This window comes from Batrachochytrium dendrobatidis (genome assembly GCF_000203795.2).
Source record: "Batrachochytrium dendrobatidis JAM81 unplaced genomic scaffold BATDEscaffold_13, whole genome shotgun sequence".
NCBI lineage: Eukaryota > Fungi > Chytridiomycota > Chytridiomycetes > Rhizophydiales > Batrachochytrium > Batrachochytrium dendrobatidis.
The window spans coordinates 159167-184648 of NW_006281111.1; the positions used below are offsets into that span (position 1 = coordinate 159167).

The 25482-nt window shown below is 39.5% G+C and overlaps 11 protein-coding genes across 11 annotated transcripts; 5 read left to right on the forward strand and 6 right to left on the reverse strand.

Moving 5' to 3' along the window:
- Window positions 1–143: 143 nt before the first annotated feature.
- BATDEDRAFT_91355 (uncharacterized protein) lies at window positions 144–998 on the reverse strand (the record flags this gene model as incomplete). Its single annotated transcript, XM_006681744.1, has 3 exons — window positions 144–385; window positions 466–585; window positions 752–998. The coding sequence occupies 3 exons, from the start codon at window positions 996–998 to the stop codon at window positions 168–170; spliced, it is 585 nt and encodes a 194-aa protein (XP_006681807.1). The 3' UTR covers window positions 144–167.
- A 728-nt stretch (window positions 999–1726) lies between these two features.
- BATDEDRAFT_27344 (uncharacterized protein) lies at window positions 1727–4203 on the forward strand (the record flags this gene model as incomplete). The annotated part of the gene is made up of 3 exons (XM_006681596.1): window positions 1727–2357; window positions 2452–2666; window positions 2740–4203. The coding sequence occupies 3 exons, from the start codon at window positions 1727–1729 to the stop codon at window positions 4201–4203; spliced, it is 2310 nt and encodes a 769-aa protein (XP_006681659.1).
- A 1265-nt stretch (window positions 4204–5468) lies between these two features.
- BATDEDRAFT_13712 (uncharacterized protein) lies at window positions 5469–6760 on the forward strand (the record flags this gene model as incomplete). Its single annotated transcript, XM_006681523.1, has 3 exons — window positions 5469–5719; window positions 5800–6151; window positions 6239–6760. Coding segments are annotated over 3 exons (1125 nt in total), but the record flags the coding sequence as incomplete, so codon positions are not given.
- A 1262-nt stretch (window positions 6761–8022) lies between these two features.
- On the reverse strand, window positions 8023–9595 carry BATDEDRAFT_20611 (uncharacterized protein). The gene is made up of 5 exons (XM_006681557.1): window positions 9241–9595; window positions 8960–9079; window positions 8813–8901; window positions 8587–8725; window positions 8023–8467 (listed from the first exon to the last, which is right to left on the reverse strand). Exons 1-5 carry the CDS (start codon window positions 9530–9532, stop codon window positions 8076–8078), a joined length of 1032 nt encoding a protein of 343 aa, XP_006681620.1. The 5' UTR covers window positions 9533–9595; the 3' UTR covers window positions 8023–8075.
- A 78-nt stretch (window positions 9596–9673) lies between these two features.
- Window positions 9674–10763, forward strand: BATDEDRAFT_91357 (uncharacterized protein; the record flags this gene model as incomplete). Its single annotated transcript, XM_006681693.1, has 4 exons — window positions 9674–9812; window positions 9889–10362; window positions 10433–10610; window positions 10682–10763. The coding sequence occupies 4 exons, from the start codon at window positions 9674–9676 to the stop codon at window positions 10761–10763; spliced, it is 873 nt and encodes a 290-aa protein (XP_006681756.1).
- A 286-nt stretch (window positions 10764–11049) lies between these two features.
- BATDEDRAFT_27348 (uncharacterized protein) lies at window positions 11050–12227 on the reverse strand (the record flags this gene model as incomplete). Its single annotated transcript, XM_006681597.1, has 4 exons — window positions 11050–11455; window positions 11579–11674; window positions 11825–11903; window positions 11972–12227. 4 exons carry the CDS (start codon window positions 12225–12227, stop codon window positions 11050–11052), a joined length of 837 nt encoding a protein of 278 aa, XP_006681660.1.
- Window positions 12228–12403: 176 nt separating this feature from the next.
- Window positions 12404–14553, forward strand: BATDEDRAFT_35907 (uncharacterized protein; the record flags this gene model as incomplete). Its single annotated transcript, XM_006681653.1, has 1 exon — window positions 12404–14553. One exon carries the CDS (start codon window positions 12404–12406, stop codon window positions 14405–14407), a length of 2004 nt encoding a protein of 667 aa, XP_006681716.1. The 3' UTR covers window positions 14408–14553.
- A 1925-nt stretch (window positions 14554–16478) lies between these two features.
- Window positions 16479–17942, forward strand: BATDEDRAFT_37369 (uncharacterized protein). Its single transcript, XM_006681675.1, has 5 exons — window positions 16479–16574; window positions 16713–16741; window positions 16825–17003; window positions 17076–17680; window positions 17760–17942. Exons 1-5 carry the CDS (start codon window positions 16484–16486, stop codon window positions 17897–17899), a joined length of 1044 nt encoding a protein of 347 aa, XP_006681738.1. The 5' UTR covers window positions 16479–16483; the 3' UTR covers window positions 17900–17942.
- A 34-nt stretch (window positions 17943–17976) lies between these two features.
- BATDEDRAFT_37370 (uncharacterized protein) lies at window positions 17977–20142 on the reverse strand. Its single transcript, XM_006681676.1, has 11 exons — window positions 20055–20142; window positions 19784–19868; window positions 19638–19700; window positions 19457–19554; window positions 19283–19374; window positions 19037–19178; window positions 18766–18942; window positions 18614–18690; window positions 18424–18519; window positions 18290–18356; window positions 17977–18231 (listed from the first exon to the last, which is right to left on the reverse strand). Exons 1-11 carry the CDS (start codon window positions 20118–20120, stop codon window positions 18043–18045), a joined length of 1152 nt encoding a protein of 383 aa, XP_006681739.1. The 5' UTR covers window positions 20121–20142; the 3' UTR covers window positions 17977–18042.
- A 101-nt stretch (window positions 20143–20243) lies between these two features.
- On the reverse strand, window positions 20244–22468 carry BATDEDRAFT_91466 (uncharacterized protein). Its single transcript, XM_006681745.1, has 6 exons — window positions 22359–22468; window positions 21405–21566; window positions 21233–21327; window positions 20973–21147; window positions 20570–20871; window positions 20244–20489 (listed from the first exon to the last, which is right to left on the reverse strand). Exons 1-6 carry the CDS (start codon window positions 22456–22458, stop codon window positions 20271–20273), a joined length of 1053 nt encoding a protein of 350 aa, XP_006681808.1. The 5' UTR covers window positions 22459–22468; the 3' UTR covers window positions 20244–20270.
- A 961-nt stretch (window positions 22469–23429) lies between these two features.
- Window positions 23430–23696, reverse strand: BATDEDRAFT_7474 (uncharacterized protein; the record flags this gene model as incomplete). Its single annotated transcript, XM_006681519.1, has 1 exon — window positions 23430–23696. A coding segment is annotated over one exon (267 nt), but the record flags the coding sequence as incomplete, so codon positions are not given.
- Window positions 23697–25482: the final 1786 nt, after the last annotated feature.

Genomic DNA, 25482 nt, shown 5'->3' on the forward strand with positions numbered 1-25482 from the left:
GTTTGAACACAATGACCATGTCAACAATCTCGAACCAGTGTTTTTGGTTGTTTCAACATTTACATTATTTTGTATTTATAATTCCAATTACTGGATATATTAATTTAAATACCTATTTTTATATCAACCAAAAACGGTTTACATATCAACTGAAACTATAAAAATGTTTATTCAGCACTCTTTTCATCACGGGCTTGAATTTCTGCAATACGCTGTGCAAATGGATCAGGTTTGGGCCATGCAAAAAAGTTTTGTCCATCGGTAAGACGACGATCTTCCAGACGGTATTGGTTAGATCGCTCTGTTTCCCGACCACTCCAGGATGCATAACCACCCATGAATCCAAACAATGCAGCTTGCCCAAATGCCATTGCTGGGCTTCGACCTATCCAAATATGCGTTGAGTTGAATGTTAATATGTGTAGATAGGAGTGATTTGTTGTGATAATCAGCTTTTATACTTACGGTAAACACCATTCAAAAGACCAACCACTGCACCACCGAATGCCGTGTTCCAAAAATCATCTGTATGACGAATCTTGGCTAAGAAAATGCTGGATGCGCTAAAGGCACCTCCAAGACCAGCTATGATGATAGATCAGCACGCATAGCAACCAAAGTTAGTGTAAACAGCAATCCATTGACAAGACATTCCAATTGTAATGATACAACATTTACAAGTTGCACAACTCGACAATATACAAGAAGATACATTCATGCTAATGACTGTATCAGAGGTTCGACTACTCACCAAGCAGAGCACCTCTTGTCTTCATTTCACTCATCATAGCAGGTCTGCTGCTGGCAACCCACCATCCAAACGCTCTTGCATAGATTACACCTACAGTCAAGCCAACCATTGAAGCCTTTCCGACTTCAGATAGCATATCAGCCTCAACAAGATTGTCTGCACAGAGAGGTATGCGGTTATCTACAGGTTTGATCAACTTCTGAGGGGGTTGCTGAGTCATCATGGGATGGTCTGTGGAAGTCACCATGGCTGTAGAGTTGATGGAAAGTCGAGTAAAAGAAAATTCAACCATCAGTTGGCCCGTTCACTCGAGTTGATGTTCCAACAAACTCGAGTGTTTCTACTTGAATCTGAATACACTCACAATGCAAATATAACTTGTATGAATACTCATGAATAAACTGGATTATAAATCTGTAGTGCGTAAATTCAGTCGGTTTGAATTCAACCATCAGCAAGTGTAAAGAGTATCAAACTAACAATGCATGCTCAACAGTTTATCACATTCATGACTCGATGGTTTGAATAATAGATGATCAATAATTGTATATGTAAATAAGCTTTTCTCTTGAAATCCTAAAACTCAATTCGATTCACAATTTGCTTGATTTTTATTGGCATCTGAAATATATTCCATCAATGTATACTATAGTCAGTTATTCAATGTACCGTTTTGGTATAAAGTATCAATCATTTCATGAGACTGGCTGTTTATTATGCATTTTGGTAGTCTTGTTTTACAGCCATAAAGAGATTCTTGCTTATTAATAACCACTGAGATGCATGGTTGAAATACCATTCGAGATACTCACACATTACAATAATTCTGATTCAGTTCAAGAACATTCAGAGCAATGCCAGCCAAGAGTTTTCAAGTGCTGCAAGTTATCTGAATCAAGACATTATTCAGTGTCGAGTTTGATTAGAAAATCAAATGCAAATAGTTGACTTGTAATGAACTAGATTTGAATGGTCATGACCCAAGATAATCATAAACGAGTGCAGTTGGCCAACCTACACCATGTCAAGTCAGATACTCCAAGTTGGAAGGATATTCCAAGGTTTGGTCCTAATCCTGCCAAGCTACTAGCGCAGCAGCAACCTATTGCAGATTTGTTTCCACCACGACTTCGTAGATATCTAAACCATCATGTTCATGAGCAATATTATCCACCTCGTAATTGTCAAACCAATTTGCATACTCAACGACCTCACAGTAAACCAATAATTCTGTCAAGGGGAAAGCCTAGACCATCTGGCCAACAGTCATTTATACCCAACATCTCTACCGCCACGTTTATTCCTACTGAGCCTTTAAACACAACTCCTAGCCATGATGGCATAGATTATCATATCGTCTACGATACTCATAAGAAACATGCTCACGACTTGCCATTTCCTGGTAGCTGTAATGCATCCATTACTCATCTGCGACAATCTGATCGTATACGACTTGCTGCTTTGATTCATAATTTGGCTACAATTCAAACTCAGCATAAGCATCTTGCACTTCAGATGGATACGGTCTCGAAACAAAAAAAAGAACTGGAGATTGAGCTAGGAAAGGCCAGATTTGAAAATACCGGATTAGCAGACCAACACAAAGGTACTCTTGTCATTGTAGCTGTTGAAACTCGAAATGCGAGTGTAATGTGCGACTTATACCCTGACGGATTTAATATGATGCATACTGTTTTCAGATGTAGTGTGCGAGCTTCTAAAATCTAAAAAGCAATTGGAGTTCTATGAATCTCAATTGCAAGATCTTCAGTGTAAAATTGCTGAAAATCAAAATCGACAGGATTTAACCAAAATGGATTCTCAAAATGACCGATATACTCAAATGTGCTCCAAATCTACATCTCCAATGAATGTTCCCAAAGATAACTTTGAACCCGAGTTACCACAAGTGCAGGTTAGAGGATACTTTGACACTGGACGTGATTTGCTTCTGTAATGGCACTAACTTGCTTTATAAATTTCAATAGAATGGAATTGAACATTTAGACGCTACTTCAGCATTGTCTAGCCAAGACAGGAACATATCAAATCCATTTAACAAGACAATGGCAGGCACACATGGTGCTATTCAAGATCAAAACAATATTTATAATCACAGCCTAGAAAAAGCAGAAGACAGTCGTATGCATAGTGACAAGTCTATAATTGAACGGCAAGCCGAGCTGGAAAAGATTCTAGATAGTCACGATAACCCCAATTCATACAGTGATGCTTTTCATCAATCAGTATCAGATTCTGCTACATCAGAGCAAGAGAATTCAGAACACGCTGGAATGAACCTGGAGAATATTTTGTTATCTGTACTTCGGCAACGTGCCTCCAAGTCTACTAAACGTGAAAAGAAATTTGCTCAAGCAAAGTATTGTGATCGCGCAACCAGTCCTAATATAGCCGATGATAATCCAGCAGATTCATCAGAGAAAAAGAAATGTACTATAGCCGAGCACATTGATCGACTTTTGGGTCAGCGCTCATACATTAATACTGTTTCTGAATCAGACGATAGCTTGATTGCCAATCAATCCCAATCAAATCCTTATATAAACACAGACAATACACGCACTTGTTTGTCAAAGGATCAGCAACCTAAACCAGAATCCTATAATACTCGAAACTCTTATGTTGGTATCGAGTCAGAAACTAATGCAAAGCGTCAATCACCTATATTGGTTCCGCAACAGCCACAGTTTTTAGATCCATCAGCAGCCATTTCTTTTGACAATACAGTGCATTCCAATAATACTAAATTGAATAGTGCTCAAACTGTGCATAATGGACAGCAGGATCATGAAAAATCGAGTCGCCACTCTACGAATGCTCCACAGATGAAGCAGCATTCTAAACAGTCAATTCACTCGTTTGTTACTCCTATATCATCATCTGGATCATATCTTACGCATACTGGAATTTGTACGTGTGCATGCATGCAATGCATTTCTGTTGATTTATCAGGAACACCTACTGTAACAACGATTCCTTCGTCAGCATCGTCTTTTACTACCATGTCAATACACTGTCCTGTATGCTGTGGATGCGTATCACACCACTCATCTCAGAAATATACATCAAAGATTTGCTCCAAACAGACGGGCAACGACAGTTTAAAAAGTCAAAAAGAATCAAGCGAGTCAGAAAAGGTTATTGTAGATGCAAAATCATTCAAGAAACCAACCAACATTTCATTGCAATCCGTTAAATCTCCCTCAGCTACACGGATTATTGAAGTGAGTGGATCGTCAGTATTGTATTCAAATGGCTCTTTAACATCGTCAGAGATAAATAGACCCAGAGATGACTCCAGTGGTTTAGGGTATACTCGCTCATTTAGTGAAGCATTCAAGCTTATACCACAGGATGCAAGTTTTTTATTTGCAAACGATACATCCATGCTCAAATCATTAGCACAAATTGTTTGTGAATTAGAAACTTGACTAATAAACGACTGCGCTAGTGGATAGCGTTATTCAGGTGATAGAATGGGCAGCTTTGCATGAGGATTAAAAATGGAATTTTTACAAATCCGATATGCTTTATTAGTCATATTTCACATAAATGAAACACAAGATGCTAAAGTGTATGATAAACAGCCCATTTCATGACAGTTGTCACCAAATTTACTGGAAAATAGTGATTTGAACTCAACGAGTTGACTGATCTTTATTCATTTTGTATAGCTAAATGAATGTTGACATCAGTTTCAGTACATCCCACACGTATTCAATCTGTAGCTGTTTTACAAAGTCACCATTATGACATTGTACGATTAGCATGAAAACAGTTGCATTCCTCGGACATGCAATCACTTTTTTTAAAACTAGAGTGTATCTGTGGTTTTAGGATGTAATTGCGGGGTTTGAAGCTGGATTGACAGGATCAGAATAGATGCCCCAATATTTGGATGACAGTGGATAAATCTGGTGACTGTACAATGCATGGCTATGCTAAATGTGAAAAAAGGGAAATTCGATTCAATTCAAAACTACAACATGATGGTCGTTGTGCTTTGAAACAGTCAGTTTCTAATAACGAATCTTCAAGTGTTTATTCCAGAGCAAAACAGTTATTACAAGATAAAATACAGAAAAATGTTGAATTTTACGTGAATTCGTTTTGAAAATTTAAAATTGAATGCTGACGATAGCGGGATTTAGGATAGCTGTGATGGGCTGGATGCTCATGCACTGTTGTGTTCCGATAGTGGCTGGAGATGGGTTATCGTCGAAACCATTAGTAAGCGAATTCGGTCCGAAACCTAAAGAGTATGGAGTGAATGGCATGCGAGTTCAGCCAGCTGATAAGTTGAACTCTGACAAGCCACAAGCTGGAATTTATGGTCAATGCATCTGCGGGCCATCATCTGATAACAGCATTACTTCACTGGACTCTAATCTATCGTTTCAAAACAGTCCGCATGCTAATCCATCGTCTTCGATTTTCTCGTTGAAAAAACATACTGAGCCAGTCACTCCGTTACAGTATGGACTGACGCTCGTTGCTATTGGCACTTTGGTTATTGTTGGAGGGATTGTTGCAGGTACATGTATTGATGCTGCTGGTGAATGAATTGTACTTTTGGCTTTTAGTTTGAATAAGCTATGTTGAGTGTTGAGTCATTCAACCCATCACTGGTCTTGCTCTGTCCTTATTATGGCTTGATTACTAATTCATAATCTATTTAATTTGTCATGAATTGATAGGATTGACTATTGGACTCATGTCTTTAGACGAAACCAATCTTTCTATTCTAAAGATTTCCGGTACTCAACAGGAAAAGGCTTATGCTGCTCGCATTGAGCCTATTCGTAAAAATTCTCATTTATTACTCGTCACTTTACTCCTGACCAACACTATTGTCAATGAGACTCTTCCCATTATGTTCGACTCCATTCATTTACAGGGATGGCAGGCTGTATTGTCCTCGACTGTCTTGATTGTCATTTTTGGAGAGTTGAGTAGTCTTTGATGTTCAATGTGAATCCATCAAGCAAATATTGACTTGAATATTTGTTATTATTGTATTTGTTCAGAATCATTCCACAGGCTGTTTGTGCAAGATATGGACTTTTAATCGGTGCATTTTTTGCATGGCCTGTACGTATTCTTATCAACGTTGCATGGATCGTTGCATACCCAATTTCAAGATTGCTAGACTTGGTGCTGGGTCATAAGAATGGTGTTGTGTATCGTCACGCTGAACTCAAAGAACTTGTAGCCATGCATGGAGAAGATCAATCTGGACCACTTACCAGAGATGAAGTCTCGGTATTGCGAGCCGTGCTTGAGCTGCGTGACAAGTCTGTAAAAGATGTCATGACTTTACTTGGCGATGTCTTTATGCTGCCACTCTCTGCAAAATTGAATCTAAAAACCATGCAAACCGTAGGTTTTTGTATTTTCATATAAACATGGTCTTGTAATATATTTTGAAGCTTACAATTGTTTGATTGAATCACATCATAAAATCAGATTATTCAAGCTGGACATTCTCGCGTCCCGGTGTATGACACAGAAAATCAGCATACCGTTATTGGCGTAGTTCTTGTCAAGCAACTTATTGTATTTGATCCTGACGAAGAAATCCCTGTCAGGTCGATAAAAATTCGATCTCTTCCTCGTGTTCTTGCTGAAACACCATTGTTTGATATGCTGCATATTTTTGAATCGGGTGGTTCTCACATGGCTCTTGTTGTGGAAGAAGTTTGCACTGGTGACGACTCTTGTGTGGATAAATGCGTAGATGATTCCTGCACTGATGAAACCAAGCCACTTTTAGATCATATGAGCGAGGAAGTGGGCAGTGGAAGCACCCATACTACACCCGTCTCAAAACCAAAAGAATTTCGTGCACTTGGCATTGTCACTCTGGAAGATGTAATTGAAGAATTGCTTGGTGAAGAGGTAAAGTATTTATTTTTTGATGACCATATTGCGACTGATCCTGCATTGATGTTTGTAGCTAATTATATAAATGATTGTACAGATTATTGATGAAACAGACGTGTATGTAGATATAGCATCCAAAGTCAGAGTTTCAAATACGGCTCGAAACCAAACATTTTTTCGCCATTTACTCGTCTCTCCTCGCATTCATTCAGCCGAACTGCCTCCTACTTGCACCAATACAACCGAACACGAACCAGAAATCGAACGCTTGTCATTTCTTCCATCCCCTGCCATGATCCGTCAATGGTCTTCCCCTCGGACTCGTGGCCATAATGGGTCCGAGCGTATTCGCACTCTTGTGTCGCGACTTGATTCATCTCAACTGACGGTATCTTCTACGTCCGAGAAAGGCACTACTGTTCCGCCTATGCCTAATTTAATTCTTACAGCTGCAACACCTCTAGATACATCTTCTGGGTTTGACTCGGCACCATTATCTACTTCAACTCATAAACCTCATCATCATCATAATTCCAACTCTCAACCCCCGCGCAATGCCTCCGTGCCAGGTGTTCTTGACACATCCTCGCTTTCTCCTGTTCCAATCACTCAAAAACAAGTAGCAATGGCAGCAGGGATATCGTCTGGGAAAATAAAACGCAGAAAGGACAAGGATCTTGTTCCTGCACAAGACCTAGCCACGATGTTAGCAGCCAATCCCATGCAAGTGTATACTCCTGCTCCTCGTCGACACTCTGCATTCAACTCTGTTTGTAATTCGCTCATTCAAATGGGAGATGATCATGTTGTAGACGAAGCACCATGTGACCAAGGACATGATGGTAGCACAGAATCCCATTTAGTTACCATTCATAGTGACTTGTCGTTGAATACAGGCGTGCTGAATGAAGACTCGCGTACTTCTAAACAGATGTATTTGCCGATGCAACTATCTATATCTCCAGAAAGTATTCAAGACGGATTGCCAAAACGTATCAGTACCGAAAATATTCTATTTTTAAATCAATCGCCATATACTGCCTTGTCGGATTTTTGTTTGAATGCTACTGCTTCAGAGTCTGTTGTAGATTCAAAAACTACAGAGAGCAAAAAGTGATTTCAACACATTCTTTATCCATTTTCTTATATTCTGGCCAAACGTATATGAATCTCGATAGTGTATGTTACATTTTATAGCAAGTATTTAGAAACTCTTGAACTATTCACTGATTGGCTGGTATGGTCTAATACTGAATAAACAACTATATCACCACGTTTCATGCTTTTGTTGAGCTATAGATTTCATCTTCAAAAAGTAGTCATATGTTGTATTCGACTACATATTTGTACTTGCAAAATACAACAGTCATGATATCTTGCTTTTATTGGTAGTTTGAATGATCGATTCATAAGATCTGCCCTATGCATCCATGTACTCCCAAATTCGTACGATTCCATCATCACCTGCTGAAGCCAAATAGTTTTGAAATCCTTCGATAGGACACCAAACAACGCTATTAATATCATTTAGCCCATGTGCATTGACCAATGTAGTCAGTTTGACGATTGTTGCATCACATAGGTCTGGATGTTTTGGATCCATGTCCTGGTTGATATTGTTTTTAGGCTGTATGCTTGATACACATATGGTGTTATCACCCGATGCTGTGGCGATCAATCCATGATGTTTTGACCACGATACAGAGTATATGGTTCGATCGTGATGATTCAAAGATGTAATGTAGGGTTGATATTTTTTTGTCATTGGGTCCTGTTTCCATACCCTGAGGGATTTATCATCCGATACCGAGGCTGCCATAATATTAGTAAACCAAAAATGAGTTTCAAATGCAAATCAATTAAATTGCAAGATATTAGCTTGTTTAAATATACTAGATTGCCATCATAAACAGTTTGCTATAAAAACACACCTATCATATCACCCGATTGATTAAAATCAATGTTCCAAACTGTTGATGTGTGCCCAGTAAGAGTATCAGAGCAATACCAATCAGCGTCCTCTTCTTTCCAAATCTTGACAGTATCGTCGTATGATGCACTAGCCAGAATCTACAAGCCATCAATCACGATCGTTAGAAAACAGTTGGATTGACAACTGTTGAGTGGTGACAGCCGATTTGAAGGAGTGAAGTTTACCTCTTCAAAAGGATGCCATCTTACAGCTTTAATATCCTGAGTATGCTCTTGTAATACGCAGCTACATTCGTATTCATCATCTCCAACAACTAGCATTTAATTAGCAGTGATATTTAAAACCGAGTTACAACTTCAATTAAATCATACCTTCCCAGATCCACACGCTCTTATCTCTACTACAAGTAGCAAGCAGTACGCCTGATGCTGACCATGCAACACACTTGACCTCGTTTTCATGCCCTTCCAATGATGCAACGCATTCCATTTCTACAATGATATAAACATGCATAGCAGAGTTGGATTACAAAATGATTTAACATTGACATAATCATGGATCGTTGACATCCAGATGATCCAACAAGAACCATCATGATTGTATAAACAAGTTATATCAAGAGTATTCAATGCAAGGTTTCATTTGATTCTACCTTTGCTGTTATCTCGTTCCCAAATACCAACTGTTCCATCAAAGCTGCCAGAAGCAAATACTCGACCATCAGGATTATATGCGACACTACGCACAGTGCGAGAATGAGCATCATCAACAACAGTTGAACAAGTCCAGTTGCTTTTATCTGATTCTGAAGCAGGTTTCCAAACTCGAATTGATTTATCTCCAGATGCAGATATCAATGCCAGAACAACTGGAGACCAAGATATTTGCCATACTCTGTCAATATGACCATGCAATTCAGCTACAGACACAAGTCTAGGTGCCATATGAATAAAAGGAATTCTGTATAAACAGAATCTTACACCAACAAGTGATCACTACTCAATATCAAGAGTATTGAATAGAAGGAAAGTCTTGAATTTGATATTTGGTTTTAAAGATTGAATTCTGTTATTCTTGCAGATTGAATGGTCGAGTCGAGTATCACCACACACGATGGTGCGATACTGCGTTATGTATTACACGGAGAATCTGAAAGTAAACCACCAATCATGCTGATTCCTGGTCTGATGCAAGTCAAGGAAGACTTTGAGTTGTTAGCATTGGGTCAGTGAGTTGAGTGGTATTATTCCATGTGCAATCGTATTCCTAGTCTAACATGATCCATGTGTTTGTAAACCAGCACTCTCAAGCAACAGCAGAGTCTGTGTGTCTGATCTTCGAGGAATGGGAAAGTCTATGCAATGTCAGCCTACACCTCCATCTACAACACCACCAGACATCACTCTACTCCAGCTTGCTACAGATGTGTTTGATATTATCCTTGCGTTGGGCTGGAAGTCTTTTATCCTTTTAGGATTGGGAATAGGTGGAACAGTAGCTATGCATCTTGCATTAATGCTAAGAGGTCGTGATGATATCACTCTGCAAGGGTTGATCCTTGTAGCTAGTTGTCCCATGACACCCTCTCGAGGTAGATTCTTTCGATCGTCATTGGCAATGGTTCAAGCAACAGGAGACAATGAATCTATAACTCATCATCTGGCTCAGGAATGGATCAAAACTAATCTATCGTCTGCATTCTGCAAACTGCCACATATGGTAACAGAACTGGTGGATAGATTCATGTCCAATCTTAGAAATCCAAGAATCGGAGGTGTGTTATCAACCTTGTAATCTCATCAGATATCCATTCGACTAATTCAATTCATACACCTTGATTATAGAGGAGCAAGTGTTTGCAATGGAAGGCTTGAATCTTACAGATCAGATTGGTCTTGTTGATGTTCCAACACTCATTCTACACGGCAAAAACGATGCCATGATTGATTCATGGTATGCTAATGTGTTGAACGATATGATTCCCAATTCTACGATGGTGTTGATTCCAGATGCAGGTCATTGGTATGTCATTTTGTATTGAAGTTGTCAATTTAAAGATGAATGGTTTTTAATAAGCTTTTTTACTTTGGTAGGGTACATGTCATGGCTCAAACTCGTTTGGTTGCAGAAATTCATAGATTCATGTTTGCATTGAAATTACCGTCTCATTTATAGTGTCTGTAATAGTAACAAACCAAATCTAGAATGTCATGTTCATCATGTGCATTGTAAGAATTACGACTGCCATACTAGCAAATTCCACATCATTTCTTATTTGAATATGATAAATTACTTGGATTCAAAGGTATTTTCAATATATTTACACTTGATATAAAGATCAAAAAGGTGTTTATTTGAGAAAAGATTGATTGCATTCAAACAAAGAATATATTTATAAAATCTGTCAAAATAGCTGGGTTTGAAAGTGTATTTGAACATGGATTGTGTATGTAATAAACCATCACCTCCATTGGCCACTTGGAATAGCTGAGCGACGAACACTTGCAGAATTATTGCGAGGTTCAGTAGTAAAACCGTGTGTAGGTTCTGCTGAGAATCGATTCGACTGTAGGTGATGAGTAGATGATCCAGTCGAGTATTGGTACACGCCATGCTCTGTAATAGATGGGGTTCCATCGAATTGATGGTACGATTTTCGGTTGCGTGAGAGCTTGTGACCATTGGGCTGACGAGAAACCTGCCACGGAGCACAGTTATGGTTGAGAGCAGGCTCAGATTGCATTTGACGCAAGCCTCGATTAGGAGCTTCGCGGCATTGGCCCCAATCACCTGGACGATCTGGACGAACCCATTGCTTTTTGGGTTGCACCGGTGGTAAGGAAAATAAAGTATTGAGTAAACTTTGACTAGATGTAGTTTAAGATTGGTATAAACAATAAACATTAAAATATTGATTGTAAGTTTAAAGTGTCATGATATAGCTCACTGAGCACAACATATAGATATCCGATACAACTAAACAATCATACGCTTTGTACACGTCATCATGAGATTCTCCAATAACTTGAATGGCGTTTTTATCTTTAATATAGGCAATGTCGGTGAATGTATCCATGGCTATTTTGCTATATACAATGAATGAAATTAAAACATATGATTTTAACGATTCAAGTAGTCTTACTATTTGACTACAAAGGATGGAATAGTAGCTGATTGGTGCACAATTGTGTAGTTGACGATTTAAATGGGTTAAATAGTATGAGGCTTTGAATTACCTGATGGCAGCAGCATCAGTTCCGGTGCGTAATCGCATTTCGTTCCAGCCAGGAGGACAATAAACGTATCCAGACACATCTATATTATAATACCATCATCAAATCAGCACATTCAAATTAGAATTAGACACTACACACGATCCTAACCCTGAATCTGCTCATACGAAGCAGGAAATTGAGAAGACTTGGTTTCATTCAACGAAGAATACTGCGTTTCTTGTAAATTATAACAAGGTTGAGATGTATGAGGTTCATATTGAGATTGTATACAAGGCTGAACAAGATGAGGGTGTATAGTTGACTGATGATGGGGCACAGGAGATGCTCCCCAGCCACTAACAGGACCCGAACAGCTTCCACTGCTAGGTGTGCAGCAACTACTGTTGTTGGACGATGAGGCCATTGAGCAATATATAACAACTGGAAGATGAAGTTGACATTTTATTTTTACGGGTTGCTACAGTCAGCAAGACAGATTTGAAGAGGCGTTGAACACGCGAGAGCGAGTCATGAGGAGTCACGTGTCAAGGAAAGTTTAAATCTGGTCAAAGAAACTCGACATCAAGTCTTGCCTTGACAATGATGGTGGATGCTCTGGTTTATGATCTGGAAGACATTGTGCATGTTGACTGGTCAACTGAAGACTCTCGTGCATTGAATGAACATGTACAAACTAGTTTAGATGTTGACGATTCTGCCTTCACACCTCGGCTTCTGGCATCAACTCCAAGCGAAAATAGCCTGGCTAATGCACCCACAGACTGCGATGGAATGGGCTCAAATAGCAACTTCAAGGATAATGAAGCTATTCATGATAATGACAAGCAACTAACCAACAACCCATTGCACAACTTGCTAATAACGGCCATGACTCAGTCTGCAATGGAGCAATTTGAACTTGTCACCTATTGCGAACTGTTCCAATCAGCCAGCGCAACAGAACAGGATTCATTCGACCCTTGCATTAAACCGTTTATTGAAAACGATTCTGACAAGTCGCCTTTGCATCAACAAACAACATCCCCTGTTTTCAGTGCTTTACCAGATGATTTTCAAAGCTTAACCACACCTAGTGAATATGAGACTCTACCGTCCACGGCCCATAGCAATGATACTATGGAATCAAACTCATCGTTTGTACACGATATTGGTACTGACATGACATCCGTCTCGAGCATTACTGAAATGGATATCGAAGAGTTTGAAACAAACTCTGACATGGAGTATACCGAATCCACTCTTGAACTAGTGAGTGCAGTGCAGACTGCTCAACTCGTGAATGTTGATACTATTTCTGGGCCAGATTGTGCTCCACTTGAATGTTTAGATGGTTGTGATATGATGGCTGCGGTAAATACATGCGATGCTTTTGCAGAGTCTAGCCAAGATACATGCAAATCAAGCGCCAGTTCATTCACGTATGAACATGCTGTCACTCCAACCAAAACAGTAAATACTGCCGAAAATTTGGTCCATAATGTCAATCCGACCATTGCTACGTGCTCTTCAAAAGTTGTAAATATGGCCCGCGAAAAACAAACTCGCCTTTTATACTCTGTAGTTGCTGTGCTAGAAATGATATCATCCAAGGCTAGATTTGCTTCAAGCGCCATCAATAACATCAAAGAAGCATTAATATACACTGTGGACCTCGTTGTGGCAGACACTGATTTTGGCTATTTTGTATACATGCTTGCTATCTTGGTGATCACGTTGTGTGTTAGCAATGGGAATTCTACTCTAATGTTCAAAAAGCATATCACCATTGATGACATGAATTCAATTGTTTCTTCAACCGAATTTTCAGCAAATATGGAGGTTTTCATATGTGGCCAAATTGCTGATCCTGTATGTTCTGCTGCTCTTTCTGCTCAACGACTCGAGTCGGTCCAATTACCTCCAAATGATACTCACAAGGACACCGTTGATACAAAGATTTTCAAATCGCACCAATCGGCCAATGTAGATCCAGTAGACGTGTTTAGCATATATCGTCCACGAAGATTACGAGCAGCACCCACAGTGCCTGTGCTTTTAGATGAAACCAACTCATACCTTTATGGTTTTGATCAAGCTTTGATGCCTAGTCACCGTGCTTCATTCAAAAAATCAGTCATTAAACAAGCCATGATACTGGGAAATTCAGTGAAATGTGCTACCAATGATATCATTTCAATGCTAGAATCACTGCACCCTACTTTAAAATCATTTTTCCCCTTATTGCCACCATGTCATTCCACTCATGAGACAGACTACGTGAACCAACTCTCTGATCAGGCTCAATCTGGCACTACATTTGATGTGCATCAAAAATATTCGACATATGGTGACCAAACTATACAGATCTTGGGCTTTAAAGTATCAGCGGAATCGGTTTTGGCATTGGTACCAATTTATCTACAGAGCAAAGCGCTTTCCCAATTTGTTAGGTCTCTATTCAACGTAACTAGTCCTATTATTGAGCAAACACGAAGGAAATTACTAACCATCAAAGGAAATTTCAAGGATAAAGTAATCAAGGTATCTCGAAGAATAGCTCATATGGTTCAACGTTTTGGTATTTTAATTTCCATGCCAAAGTAGTTGCTGCGGTGTTTATAAATTCAAAAATATGACGGATCCAAACAAGTATCACTTTAGGAACAGTTTGATTGTTTTGAAAGTGGCAATATTAGCCTTTATTTAAACTTTAAACTGATTGCAATTAGGAAATAAAAGGTTGATATTTTTGAAAAACGATTTATTGATTCTGGTTTGTATATGCAGACTATTATTTACAACGATAATTATTGAAAAGTATGCTAAATGTTGTGGTTCTAATTCATATTAATTTCAATAAAGTACAGACTATATGATAGCATTACACTGCTCGATCCTGTCACTGATATCACAAATGATTTACAGCCATATTCACGTAAAATGGATCATTATCTTGCAGTCTTTGTTTTGGAGTATCCAACAATTGGCTCGATTAGATATTTTTAATAAACACAATGTTCATACAACACAATCAAGTTGTAGTTTTGAAAATTATATTATATCCTAAAATCACAGATATGTTTGCGCTCTAATCCAAAAACAACGGTTGCATATTTTAAGAATTCAAGTGTTATTTTCATGTTGATTGCTAGAGAAAACCAGTCAATTCTGTCCAATCATTTCATGAGATTGGTTGTTCAATCAATCTGGATTATAACTTGAACATTCCCTCAGGAATACACATTTGCGGATATTTAAAGCAAGTTTTTCTTTTCTTCCAACTTGATTATTTTCTATTGCTGATCCAACAGTAAAAGGTTCGTCAACCGTTGCTTGCTCAACTCGTTACGTATTTGAATGCAGAGGGAATATATGTGGCGGATGATGACCACGGTCAATTGACCACCCCACTGATGTTGTACTGACGATCAAAACATGCACCACCAACCGACGTCCGTGTATTCCTTTTGCTTTATTCTATCTGTTGATTCTTATTGTGCTAACTGTTTATGTTTCTATGATAATTGACCATAATCAAGTAATGTGTGGGTTGTTGGGTTTTAATGCATAATGGTTCATGTAAGTTGAATTTGTCTTTGTATATTTATTGAGTTTGAGTGCACCATTGGGGATGATGATATTTTGGAGTACACATGCCAGTTCTGCTACCGATTCAGAGTGAGGAGACCGTACCTTTTGTATGCCTGACTCAAATGGTTGCACTCGAACTTTTCATGTTTTATTGGTCGGCTGTATTCACGTAAAATGGAATGCTTGTTTTGGAATGTGCAATGGGGTCAAGCCTTGCGCTTCTATTAGAAATTGAAAGGTTCAATTCTTTCAAAATGATGTTCATCGTATGATGTACACAAGCTATTCCATTTTACGCGCATGCGGCTGTAGATGCATACGAATAGTGTTATTTTATCTAACATGATGTCCTTTTGTAGATCACATTTCAATGTAATGCTATTCTGCATTAAAACTTGGTGATCCAGATCTTATACTTGTAAGTTTTATTTTGGTTTACATGTTCTATTCTTGAATCTACCTTTATGCAGTATGCAGTGTATATGACGAGTTTTATCATTCCGTGTTTCACCTGAACTACTTGATTACATTCTATGAAGCTGATACACATGACTGCAATGCATTTTGATTTTTGGCGTAATGTTTTTAATTATATTCTGACGATGCTTTTTGAATTTACAGGCTGTTATCATCTTGTGATTGGTTGCAATATACAACGGTTGAGCGAGCACATGTTGCCCAGTGAATTTGGTGGAAATCATCATTTCACGGGATTGGTTTGCCGTGTATTTTTTGACGCTTTGGTATTTCATTTTACATGAATACGGCTGTAGTTGAATTGATACTACCCGAGCTAAAGTCTAGTCTTGAGATTCTATTCATACACTAAGATTCCCGTTTGGAACATTGATGTACGTTGCCTGTAATTTAGAATTTTTTTGCCGTTTTACATGGGCATTAGAATGTCAGATGAGGCCAACATTTTAGATTTTGAAATAAATGAATTGTAGAATGATTTTTAGTTTTAAACTGTTTAAATTTGGGGTCGATCCACCAAATATAGGGTTGCTTTTGCATATCAAAATAGAGTCACAAAACGGCTGATTCTTGATTTACAACCGAGTCAACCCAACGATTACTATGAGCAATATGGAAAAAACAACACCTCTTCGAGTGGACATGCATACTCATATTCTTCCTAAACATCTGCCTGACCTATCTCAGAAATATGGTTATGGCGGTAAGTGATTGCACTCGAGCTTATACTGCTCGCAATATTTCGTAGCCAACGGACATTGCCTTGCAAACTGCCTTGCAAACTGTCTTGCAAACTGCCATCAAAACAGTAGTTTAATACTAACCGTTTTTTGTAAAACAGGCTGGATTTCAACTGAACCACTTCCAAATGTGAGTATCGGTTTAAAACGACCCATAATTAAACTATTATTACCTAATATACTAGTCAAACCACCGATTGACTCTTGATATAGGGACAAGCGAGAATGATGCTAGATGGCAAACCATTTCGAGATATTTGTTGTAATTGCTGGGATGCAGACGAGCGCATCTCAGACTGCAAAAAAACCGATGTTGATGTACAAGTGATTTCAACCATTCCAGTTTTGTTCAATTATTGGGCGAAACCTGAACATTGTCTTGATCTTGCCAAGTAAGAAATGTGACCTTGAGTTTGAATCGGGGTGAAACGGGTACTGATGTATGGAATGTAACGTGGGAGTAGATATTTGAATGATGATATTGCATCTACTTGCGAACAGAATCCTGGAAAGTTTATTGGTTTGGCGACTCTTCCTATGCAGGCACCGGAATTGGCAGTTAAAGAATTACGTCGATGTATAGAAGAGCTTGGTTTGGCAGGAATTCAAATTGGTAGTCATATAAATGACTGGAATTTGGATGCTCCTGAACTCGAACCCATCTGGACAGCTTGTGAAGAACTTGATGTTGCAGTCTTTATTCATCCTTGGGATATGGAGCAAAAAGGTCGTATGTCCAAATACTGGTTTCCTTGGCTGATTGGCATGCCATGTGAAACGACTATTGCTATAGGTTCACTCATTTTTGGTGGAGTGCTTGAACGTCATCCCAACTTGCGTGTCTGTCTTGCTCATGGCGGTGGATCGTTTCCTTATACCATTGGTCGTCTTGAACATGGATTCAATTGTCGTCCTGATTTGGTTGCAACACATTGTTCGGCATCTCCTCTATCGTATCTCGGTCGTATTTGGTGTGATTCACTCGTCCACGATGCTGATAGTTTGGATTTGCTTGTTAAAAAAATGGGAATCGATCGAATCGTTCTAGGCAGTGATTATCCCTTTCCATGTATGTATGATTCTATCTGTATTCATAAAGGGTATTTAATCTATCGAGTTTCATGAATCTAACTCTTATGATTTTCAAGTGGGTGAGCAGAAACCAGGCGAGTTGGTCCAACTCAGCAAGACATTGAGTGATCAAGACAAGGCTAAAATTCTTGGCGAGAATGCCATCAAATTCTTTGGATCCAGAGTTGATGCATCGCTATATTTAAAAAACAAATAATATCCAAGATTCATGTTTGGAATAAAAATGTATGTTTACATGCCATCTCTGCCGTATTGACTCGGAATAAAACATATCTAGCCAACGCAATGTAAAAGATTTATTTCAAATCCTCAAACTCCATTCAGTCATTATCAAACCATCTACATTTTAATATGAGATGTAGAGTACTGGTTTTTGATGGGCTCAAAAGGCGCACTGTAAAGTTCACCAGGTCGGTAATGAAGCACAAATCGACCAATAGTTTCTTCGATTGTGTGAGGAAGAATATCAAAGTCCTTGAATTTCATAATGTCAGAGTGGTCTGAGCTCACCACATCGCTGATACATTGCTAAAAAATAGTAAGTAGGCAATCATTTTGATGGTTCACAGCATATCCAATCACTCACTCTTTCAATGTCATCTGGAGAAATAACGGGATAGACAAGGAGTTGATCCCAGATTTTAGCGGCAAGTCTATTTTACATGTAGAGTAGAAATCAGTAGTATGCAACATCTTGATCAAGTTATTGGCAAGTCATACTTGGCAATGGGTTTTGGGATATTGAGAATAGTTCGCTCGCGCAGGACAATTTTTTGAAATAGGCCGACAAGAGTGCGGTAATGATACTCGCGAGGACTAGTCAAATGCAAGCCATCAAATACAATTAGTTTGGGTTGAAACACAATATCTACTTGGAAATACCATTTGGTTGTAAACAGCCAGTGCATACCCGTAGAGTTCAACCATCTTTCCAACCGAAGCATCGTTTTGGAGCATTTTAGAAAGAACAATGGCCACATCACCCACCTATATATCAACAGACTGGTTAGACTAATCATGTAGGGTAAATAAAACGATGAATCAAGCACATAATCCACTTACATAGACAGGACGAATTCGTGCCTTGCCGTTATGGACAACTGGAAGAATAGATCCTGGAGCCCATTTGGCAAACCAGCCCATACGGTTCCAAAATCTATCCTCATCACCATACATGGTGGCTGAGCGCACGATTGTAGCATCGGGATATTCTTCCAAAACAGCCTTTTCCCCAAGTGCCTAAGATATCCAATAAAACACACGGTGCAAGATCGTAACAGTAAACAGCTGCAATGACAAGGCTAAAGTATCTAGCAAGCCGAGCAAGACATACCTTTGTGCGCAAGAATTGTGAAGGAGAGTTTTCAGATGCATTCAAGGCAGACATATGAATAAATCTAGCGACACCATTTTCTCTGGCAATACGAGCGAGTCGACGTGCACCTTCAACATGAACTTGTTCAAAATTAAAGTTTCTAAATGTATCAAATCAGTGAGATTTGAGTTGCCAATAAAACCCATTTCAAGCCCTTGATATGTACGAGTATGGAGATTGTAATACCAAATCAAATTCACATACTTTGTTTCATAGTCACGACCAACCAAGTTGTAGACAACATCCGAGTGCTTCAGACATTCTGCAATTTGTTCTTCACGACGGAGATCGAAGCGCTGCAGTGAAATGGTCAGATTCAACAACTGGACATTTGTATTTTAAAGACAATGGTGTAGTAGTAAAGCGTATTCAACTCACCAACTGAACAATTTGACCAAGATCACCCATATTACGCAAATGTCTACGCTCATCATCCGATCCACGATAAGGAGTCACAACAGTGGTTCCAATTTTTCCTATAATGCCAGATAAGCGACTGGATTCCTTGCCAACACAGTAGGGTTCAGATCCATTATTCTTTCAACCCAACAAGACTCACCAAGATTGTTGACCACATATCGACCCAAGAATCCAGTAGCACCAAAAACAGTAGCAGTTTGACCTGATCATGACAAGGTTCAATACATATGAGATAACATGCTATAAAAACAAGTCTTATTCAACTGTCAAGATGGTGTCAATTACCCGAAGAGGATGACCGTCCACCTGGACCAAGTGAAGTATACGTCTTGCCCGTCTTTTCTCGCTTGACAATGTCATGCATTGCTCGCTACAGTCCATCATGCAAGTAGAATGGTGTTAGTGGTTGATACTGCTTTTGAGATGGATTCAACGAGTCAATGGCTAGAATGCTATAGAGTTGTACGGATAGAACCTATCGTGCATTTGCCATCATCAATGTTGAATAGCATGAACCTGCCAAAAAGGATTGATGAGTGTATTTCATTGGTTGTACCATTTGCGTCTTGCATGCATGAATAGAAGAGCGAGCAGTTCTGGGCAGTAAGGATGCTTGCAACATGTTGGTTTTGATAGCGAATATAAAAAGTCGAAATGATTTCCTCAAATTGGCAACTCGCTTTCTGATTCTTACAAACTGCGTGTATTCTATCAAATGTTTTTAAATCCAACTCAAACTAGTTTTACTCAAATTTTTTAATCTCTTTGAAACCTATTTCTTTCCTCCTTTGGACTTGCTGCTGGCTGAAGATCCATTCGTACCTGTCTTGGTACCAGTCTTGGAATCATTCGTTTCTGATAAAGACTCCTTTTGCTCACTATCAGTAGGAGCAGTTGTAGGGATACTCACCCCTTTGCTTTCTAGACTCGCCTTGACTTGTGCACGCGCTAATGTGAGATCAAGATCAATTGGAAATACAACTCCAGGGAGCTATAATATAATTAAACATGCATATTCAAATCGATTAAAACACTAAACGTTTGAAAATGTTTAAAGTGCATTAAACCTACAGTGCGAAGTTCGGCAGGTGGCTTGGTGTTTTCAGCAAACTTTGATTTGGTTCGTTTGATGTCAGAAAAGGCAGCATAGTCTTGCAGAGCTTGTCCAAGAATGTCAAGTGAGTATCCAAAGAGATCTACTTCACGATTAAGCTCAGAGAAATTGGTGTGCATGTATCGCTGAATATCCTCGCCCTTGAGAGAGTAAGGCTTTCCAACACCCATACGGAATTGAATAAAGTCATGGCTTTTAAGAGCAGTAGCAAGACGTCCAATACCATTATGATCGTGGGCTTGACGAGAATCACCACCACCTACGGGAGTTGGATTAAAAGTTACAAAGTAGACCGATTCAAATCTTAGTACCCACTCAAGATGCAGTAAAATAGGGGTTTGTACATAAACTACAACGTACTATGGATAGAAATACCACCACGGTTGGTGTTGACATCATCAGCACAGACAATGAGCTGTTTGGATGGGTCCTCCACATGGAACTTGTCAAGGATGTTTTTGAGTGTAGTAACAGCCTCATCCATAGCTCCACTAATAGCCTTGTGTGGCTTGACAATGACAATTCGATACGATTTCTAATGCATCAAATGAACATGCAGTGGATGAGAATTCTTGGCATTTAAATTGTTTGTTCATGGGTCAAAATAAGCAGTATAGTACCATAATAATAGCTTCAGAACCAGCCTTGTTGCCATCTTCATCTTCAACTGCAAGATCTGCCTCGGTGAGCGAGAAAATAGAGTCGAAAAAGTCGGCTACATTACAGATAGAAAGGTGGGTAGAGTGAATACCAAGCCAACAGTGGTATCAACACAACTTTTAAAATAAATACCTTTGAGATCCATATCACGAACAAAGACAGGACGTTGGAATTCAGCAGGAATCTCGGGAACAGTAGTGCTGATAGAGTCTTCACCAGATTCCTGGGCTTTCTTGAGAAGAATAGATTGCATACTAATACAATTGGCAAGGTAATCGGCAAAAATATAGCCAGCTAATTTGGATGGTAATTTGATTCCAGATATTAGTACACGGTAGTCAATAGAGATCAGGTTAGATTAGTAAAATAGAGATCTGCAAAAATTAGCCGTCACGCTCGTTTCTATAGCCCCAGACTAAATGTCTTGAATGTGGAGCAATATCATGCGGTGATGGAATGAAAGAGCGGGTCAACGCACAACATGTTTGAAAATCTCCCGTTGTCATCGGATGATGCCAGAAGAGGCTTAGATGACACCCATCAAGGATAGACAAGACACAAGTCGAGTACATGCTTGATTCGCAGACTGTTTGCAGTCATTATGCAGGATTCATACATTGAATAGAGCCAAATAGGTTCACGATAGACATCAAAGCAGTACTGTGACGGGGTTGCTTATCAACTCAAGCATCGTCACAGATCCAAACACACAAAGCATGCGAGGAATTCGCCTGTAAATCATAGTGGTGAACAAGACTCAATCACCATTCAAATAGAATACAACATGAATGGACATGCATGGCTTTGAACAAGGGATAAACCATGTTACTGAGTAGCACAGATTAGACCAGGAATCCGTTTGCAAGACATGACTTGTAATCCCAAACGAGACTGCAATCGCCTGTTTAAAGTCATACAACCGAACATTGATTGTATTGAAAACGACCCCATACACAATGCAAACCCACAACCCAACTATAAAAGCAACCACATAATAAACAAGACTCTTATAGAATAACAGTTTATAATATGAATACCAAGAAAACACCAAGGGGAAGACTTTGAAGCGATTATAGCAATGATTACCATTCTGCCTAACTACTTCATGGCCTTTTTTAGGATTTCCAAAGCCAATAACAAGTAAATCAATGGGACCAGAGGGACTAACAGCAACTGACTTGGACATAATCAAATAGTATTCTGGAGTAAGTCTTGGCTCAACTCCACGCGCCTCATAGTTGGTGTTTCGTAATCGCATCACGTGGCTATCTAAAGCAATCATTCCATTGCTTCCAGTTCGTCTGTCGCATCGTCAACCATCTCGCTGTCTAAATCCATCTCGGAAAGATCCACAAATCCTATATTCTCTTCTTGAATTCCATCTTCCAAGTCGTCTTTTTCATGCTTGTCCTCGTCCGCGTTTTGCGCTTCTTGCTGACTGGATTCTTCGTCTGTATTACCACAATCATTTCTGTCCCCATGGCTCCAAGTTTCTGTACTTGAATGACGCCTATTCTCAATCTTGGCCGTGTCTAGCTCAAACTCTTCCAACGAAATCATTCCCGCATCGCTCTGTGCTTCACTCACTGTCCCTGCCTTGTTGGAATCTATCGTAAACGAGTCTAGTATATCGCTACTTTGAGTATCGGTATTCGCTTCTGCATTGTTTATAGCTACTGCAATCGTCTTGTTTTTTGGTGAACTGGCTTGAATCGTATTTGTTTTACTAATTACAGATGAAGCAGTATTTGATTGGAGTGCTTCTGTCGACATATTACCCCCTTCCTTTTTCCCATCGCCATTGTATCGATGCTCCATGTACTCGTTATGCACCGCTAATAGTTCTTTAAATTTGTCTGTGTATACTTTCCGATCCGCGTCTGATAGTGCCCGCCATTTGAGTCCTAATTCTTTGTTGATATGAACATGTCCGGCATCTTCCTCTGTTCCTCCGTGGGTTGCTTTTAATCGCTTTCGTTCCTGTTTGATCAGGTCTCGTTCTGTTTCACAAAATACATGAAACGAATTCACAGGTTTTTTCGGTGCATTCGCATCAATAACAGATTCATCTCCACCTTCAGTCCCTCCATTATGAAGTGCTTGTGAAATATGTGTTCCATTAGTAATTGCCTCGGCTGCGTCGGGATGTTCTCGAAAATAGTTGCTCAGTTCTAGATCATATTGCTTGACTTGCTCTTTAAATAAATTTTGATAGTATTTACGTTCAGATTCTGTTAGTCCCCGCCATCGATGTCCCAGAGCCTTGGTCAGATTACTCAGTGCTATTTCTTGCTCACTTCCTGGCATATTCTTTTGTAGCTCTTTTCGTTCTTCTTTGAGATTTTCTCGTTGAAGGTCACAGAAAAGCATAAATGCATTGGCCGGTCGTTTCGGTGCATTTGGATCAAGAAGCTTAGGTCGTTTGCGTCGAGGAGTTTTGGGCTTAATCAACACTTTAGTAATCTCATCCAATGCAATATCATCCTCTTCACCTCCATCCTCCTCATCGTGTTCGCTTTCGTCTTCATCGCTGTCGCTTTTGGCATGCCGGGTTTGTCGTTCGTCCGCTTCAATCTCCACATCCTCAAAACTTTCCTCACTGTGGCTGCTTTCGCCATCATCCTCTTCGTCAGTAGGTGTCAAATCTCCGTTGTACTTGTCGTTATCTCGTATTAAAAACATTTGCAAAAGTACCCGTCGCTCCAACTTTAATTTAGCAATTTTCTGTCGAGCTTTGGCAAGAGAGTTGGTGTATCGTTTTATTTTATGGTCAGAGATCTGGACCAAAGCCTTCAAGGCAACATATTTTCGCTTGTATTTTACTTGCTTTTCATCTATGGTGTTCATTGAGTTGAGTACAGGTGACCGCGATGCTGTAGTAGATGCATGACATGTGGACACGTGTTGGCCTAAACTTCTAGATTGCATAGGTTCGTTTTCTTTTTTATCTTGATTGCTATCAGAATGTGCCTCTTCTTCATGAACCGAGTTCACTATGGATCCATTGGTATGGGGCTGTGATGCTGTGGGAGAAAGTGGGGATTGCATCCACTGTTTTTGAGTTAGATCTGGTCGTGACGAAATTCCAGCGGATATTGGCATAGAGTTGTAGTGATTCATTTGGATCATAGCTGGACTAGCTGTAGATACCCCCTGAATAGGTGTTAGCGCGGCCATGGGTGTAGAAAATCCTGTGGTCATGGCATTCATTAAACTAGACCCGCCGTGCACCGGTGTGGATGTGGAGTGTGGAGTGTGTGACATACCCCCGAGTAGACTGGGTTGCAATATATGGGTACTCGAAGTCTGAACTGTGTTGGGTGTACTGGGAAAAGTGGAAGTAGAATTTGATAGCTGTCGTTGGATCTGCTTTGCCTGATTCAGCTGATATTGCAAATGAGCAGGTTGACTGATCTGTAGCGGATTAGCCTGAGTTAAAAAAGTACTCGCAGAAGTCAATATGTTTGATCTAACACCGGTAGAAGCAGATCCGCCATTCGCATCGTCACAAAACCACTGCCCTTGAAATGCAGGCATAGTAGTAGTACTAAAAGATGATTGAGTTGGATTTGTTATTGCAATGTTTCCAGGAGAGTGTATTGAAGAGATGTTTGATCGTTGAAATGCTTGATGCTGAAGTTTGTGATCAAGTAGCTGCACTTGTGAATGAGCAAATGGCTGTACTTGCGATACAGCCTGTTGATAGCTTGGCAAGTGTGATTGTGATGCAGATGGCACCACATGCAACATTGGAGCTGTCGCTAGCAAGGGTGTAGTAATATCAGACGATATTGCAGAGGGTGTGCCAGTACTTTTTACAAGAGTTATAAAAATCAAGATGCAGTGTGTAAAATGGAGTTAGTCGCTGACAAGCACACGTAACATTTACAAGACAGTGAGCAAGCTTAAAAAATAATCAACAGCCAAAGACGGACTGATTCAACTTTGAAATGCTCCAAAACATTATGATCAACACGGTAAAGCGCAATACCGTCAAAAATAAACCCATGAAAATAGCTTACATTAACGTTTCATCGATGGATTGACACAAACAGCACTGACATTTCTTGCTGGGTTTACCATTTTGAACTTGAATTAGCCATAACAAGTGAGGCAAAAACTCACTCGGAGGATCAAATGGCCGACCACTATAATAATGCAAGAGTCGATTTATAGAATTAGAATCTGGGCTGAGATGGAAATCCATACC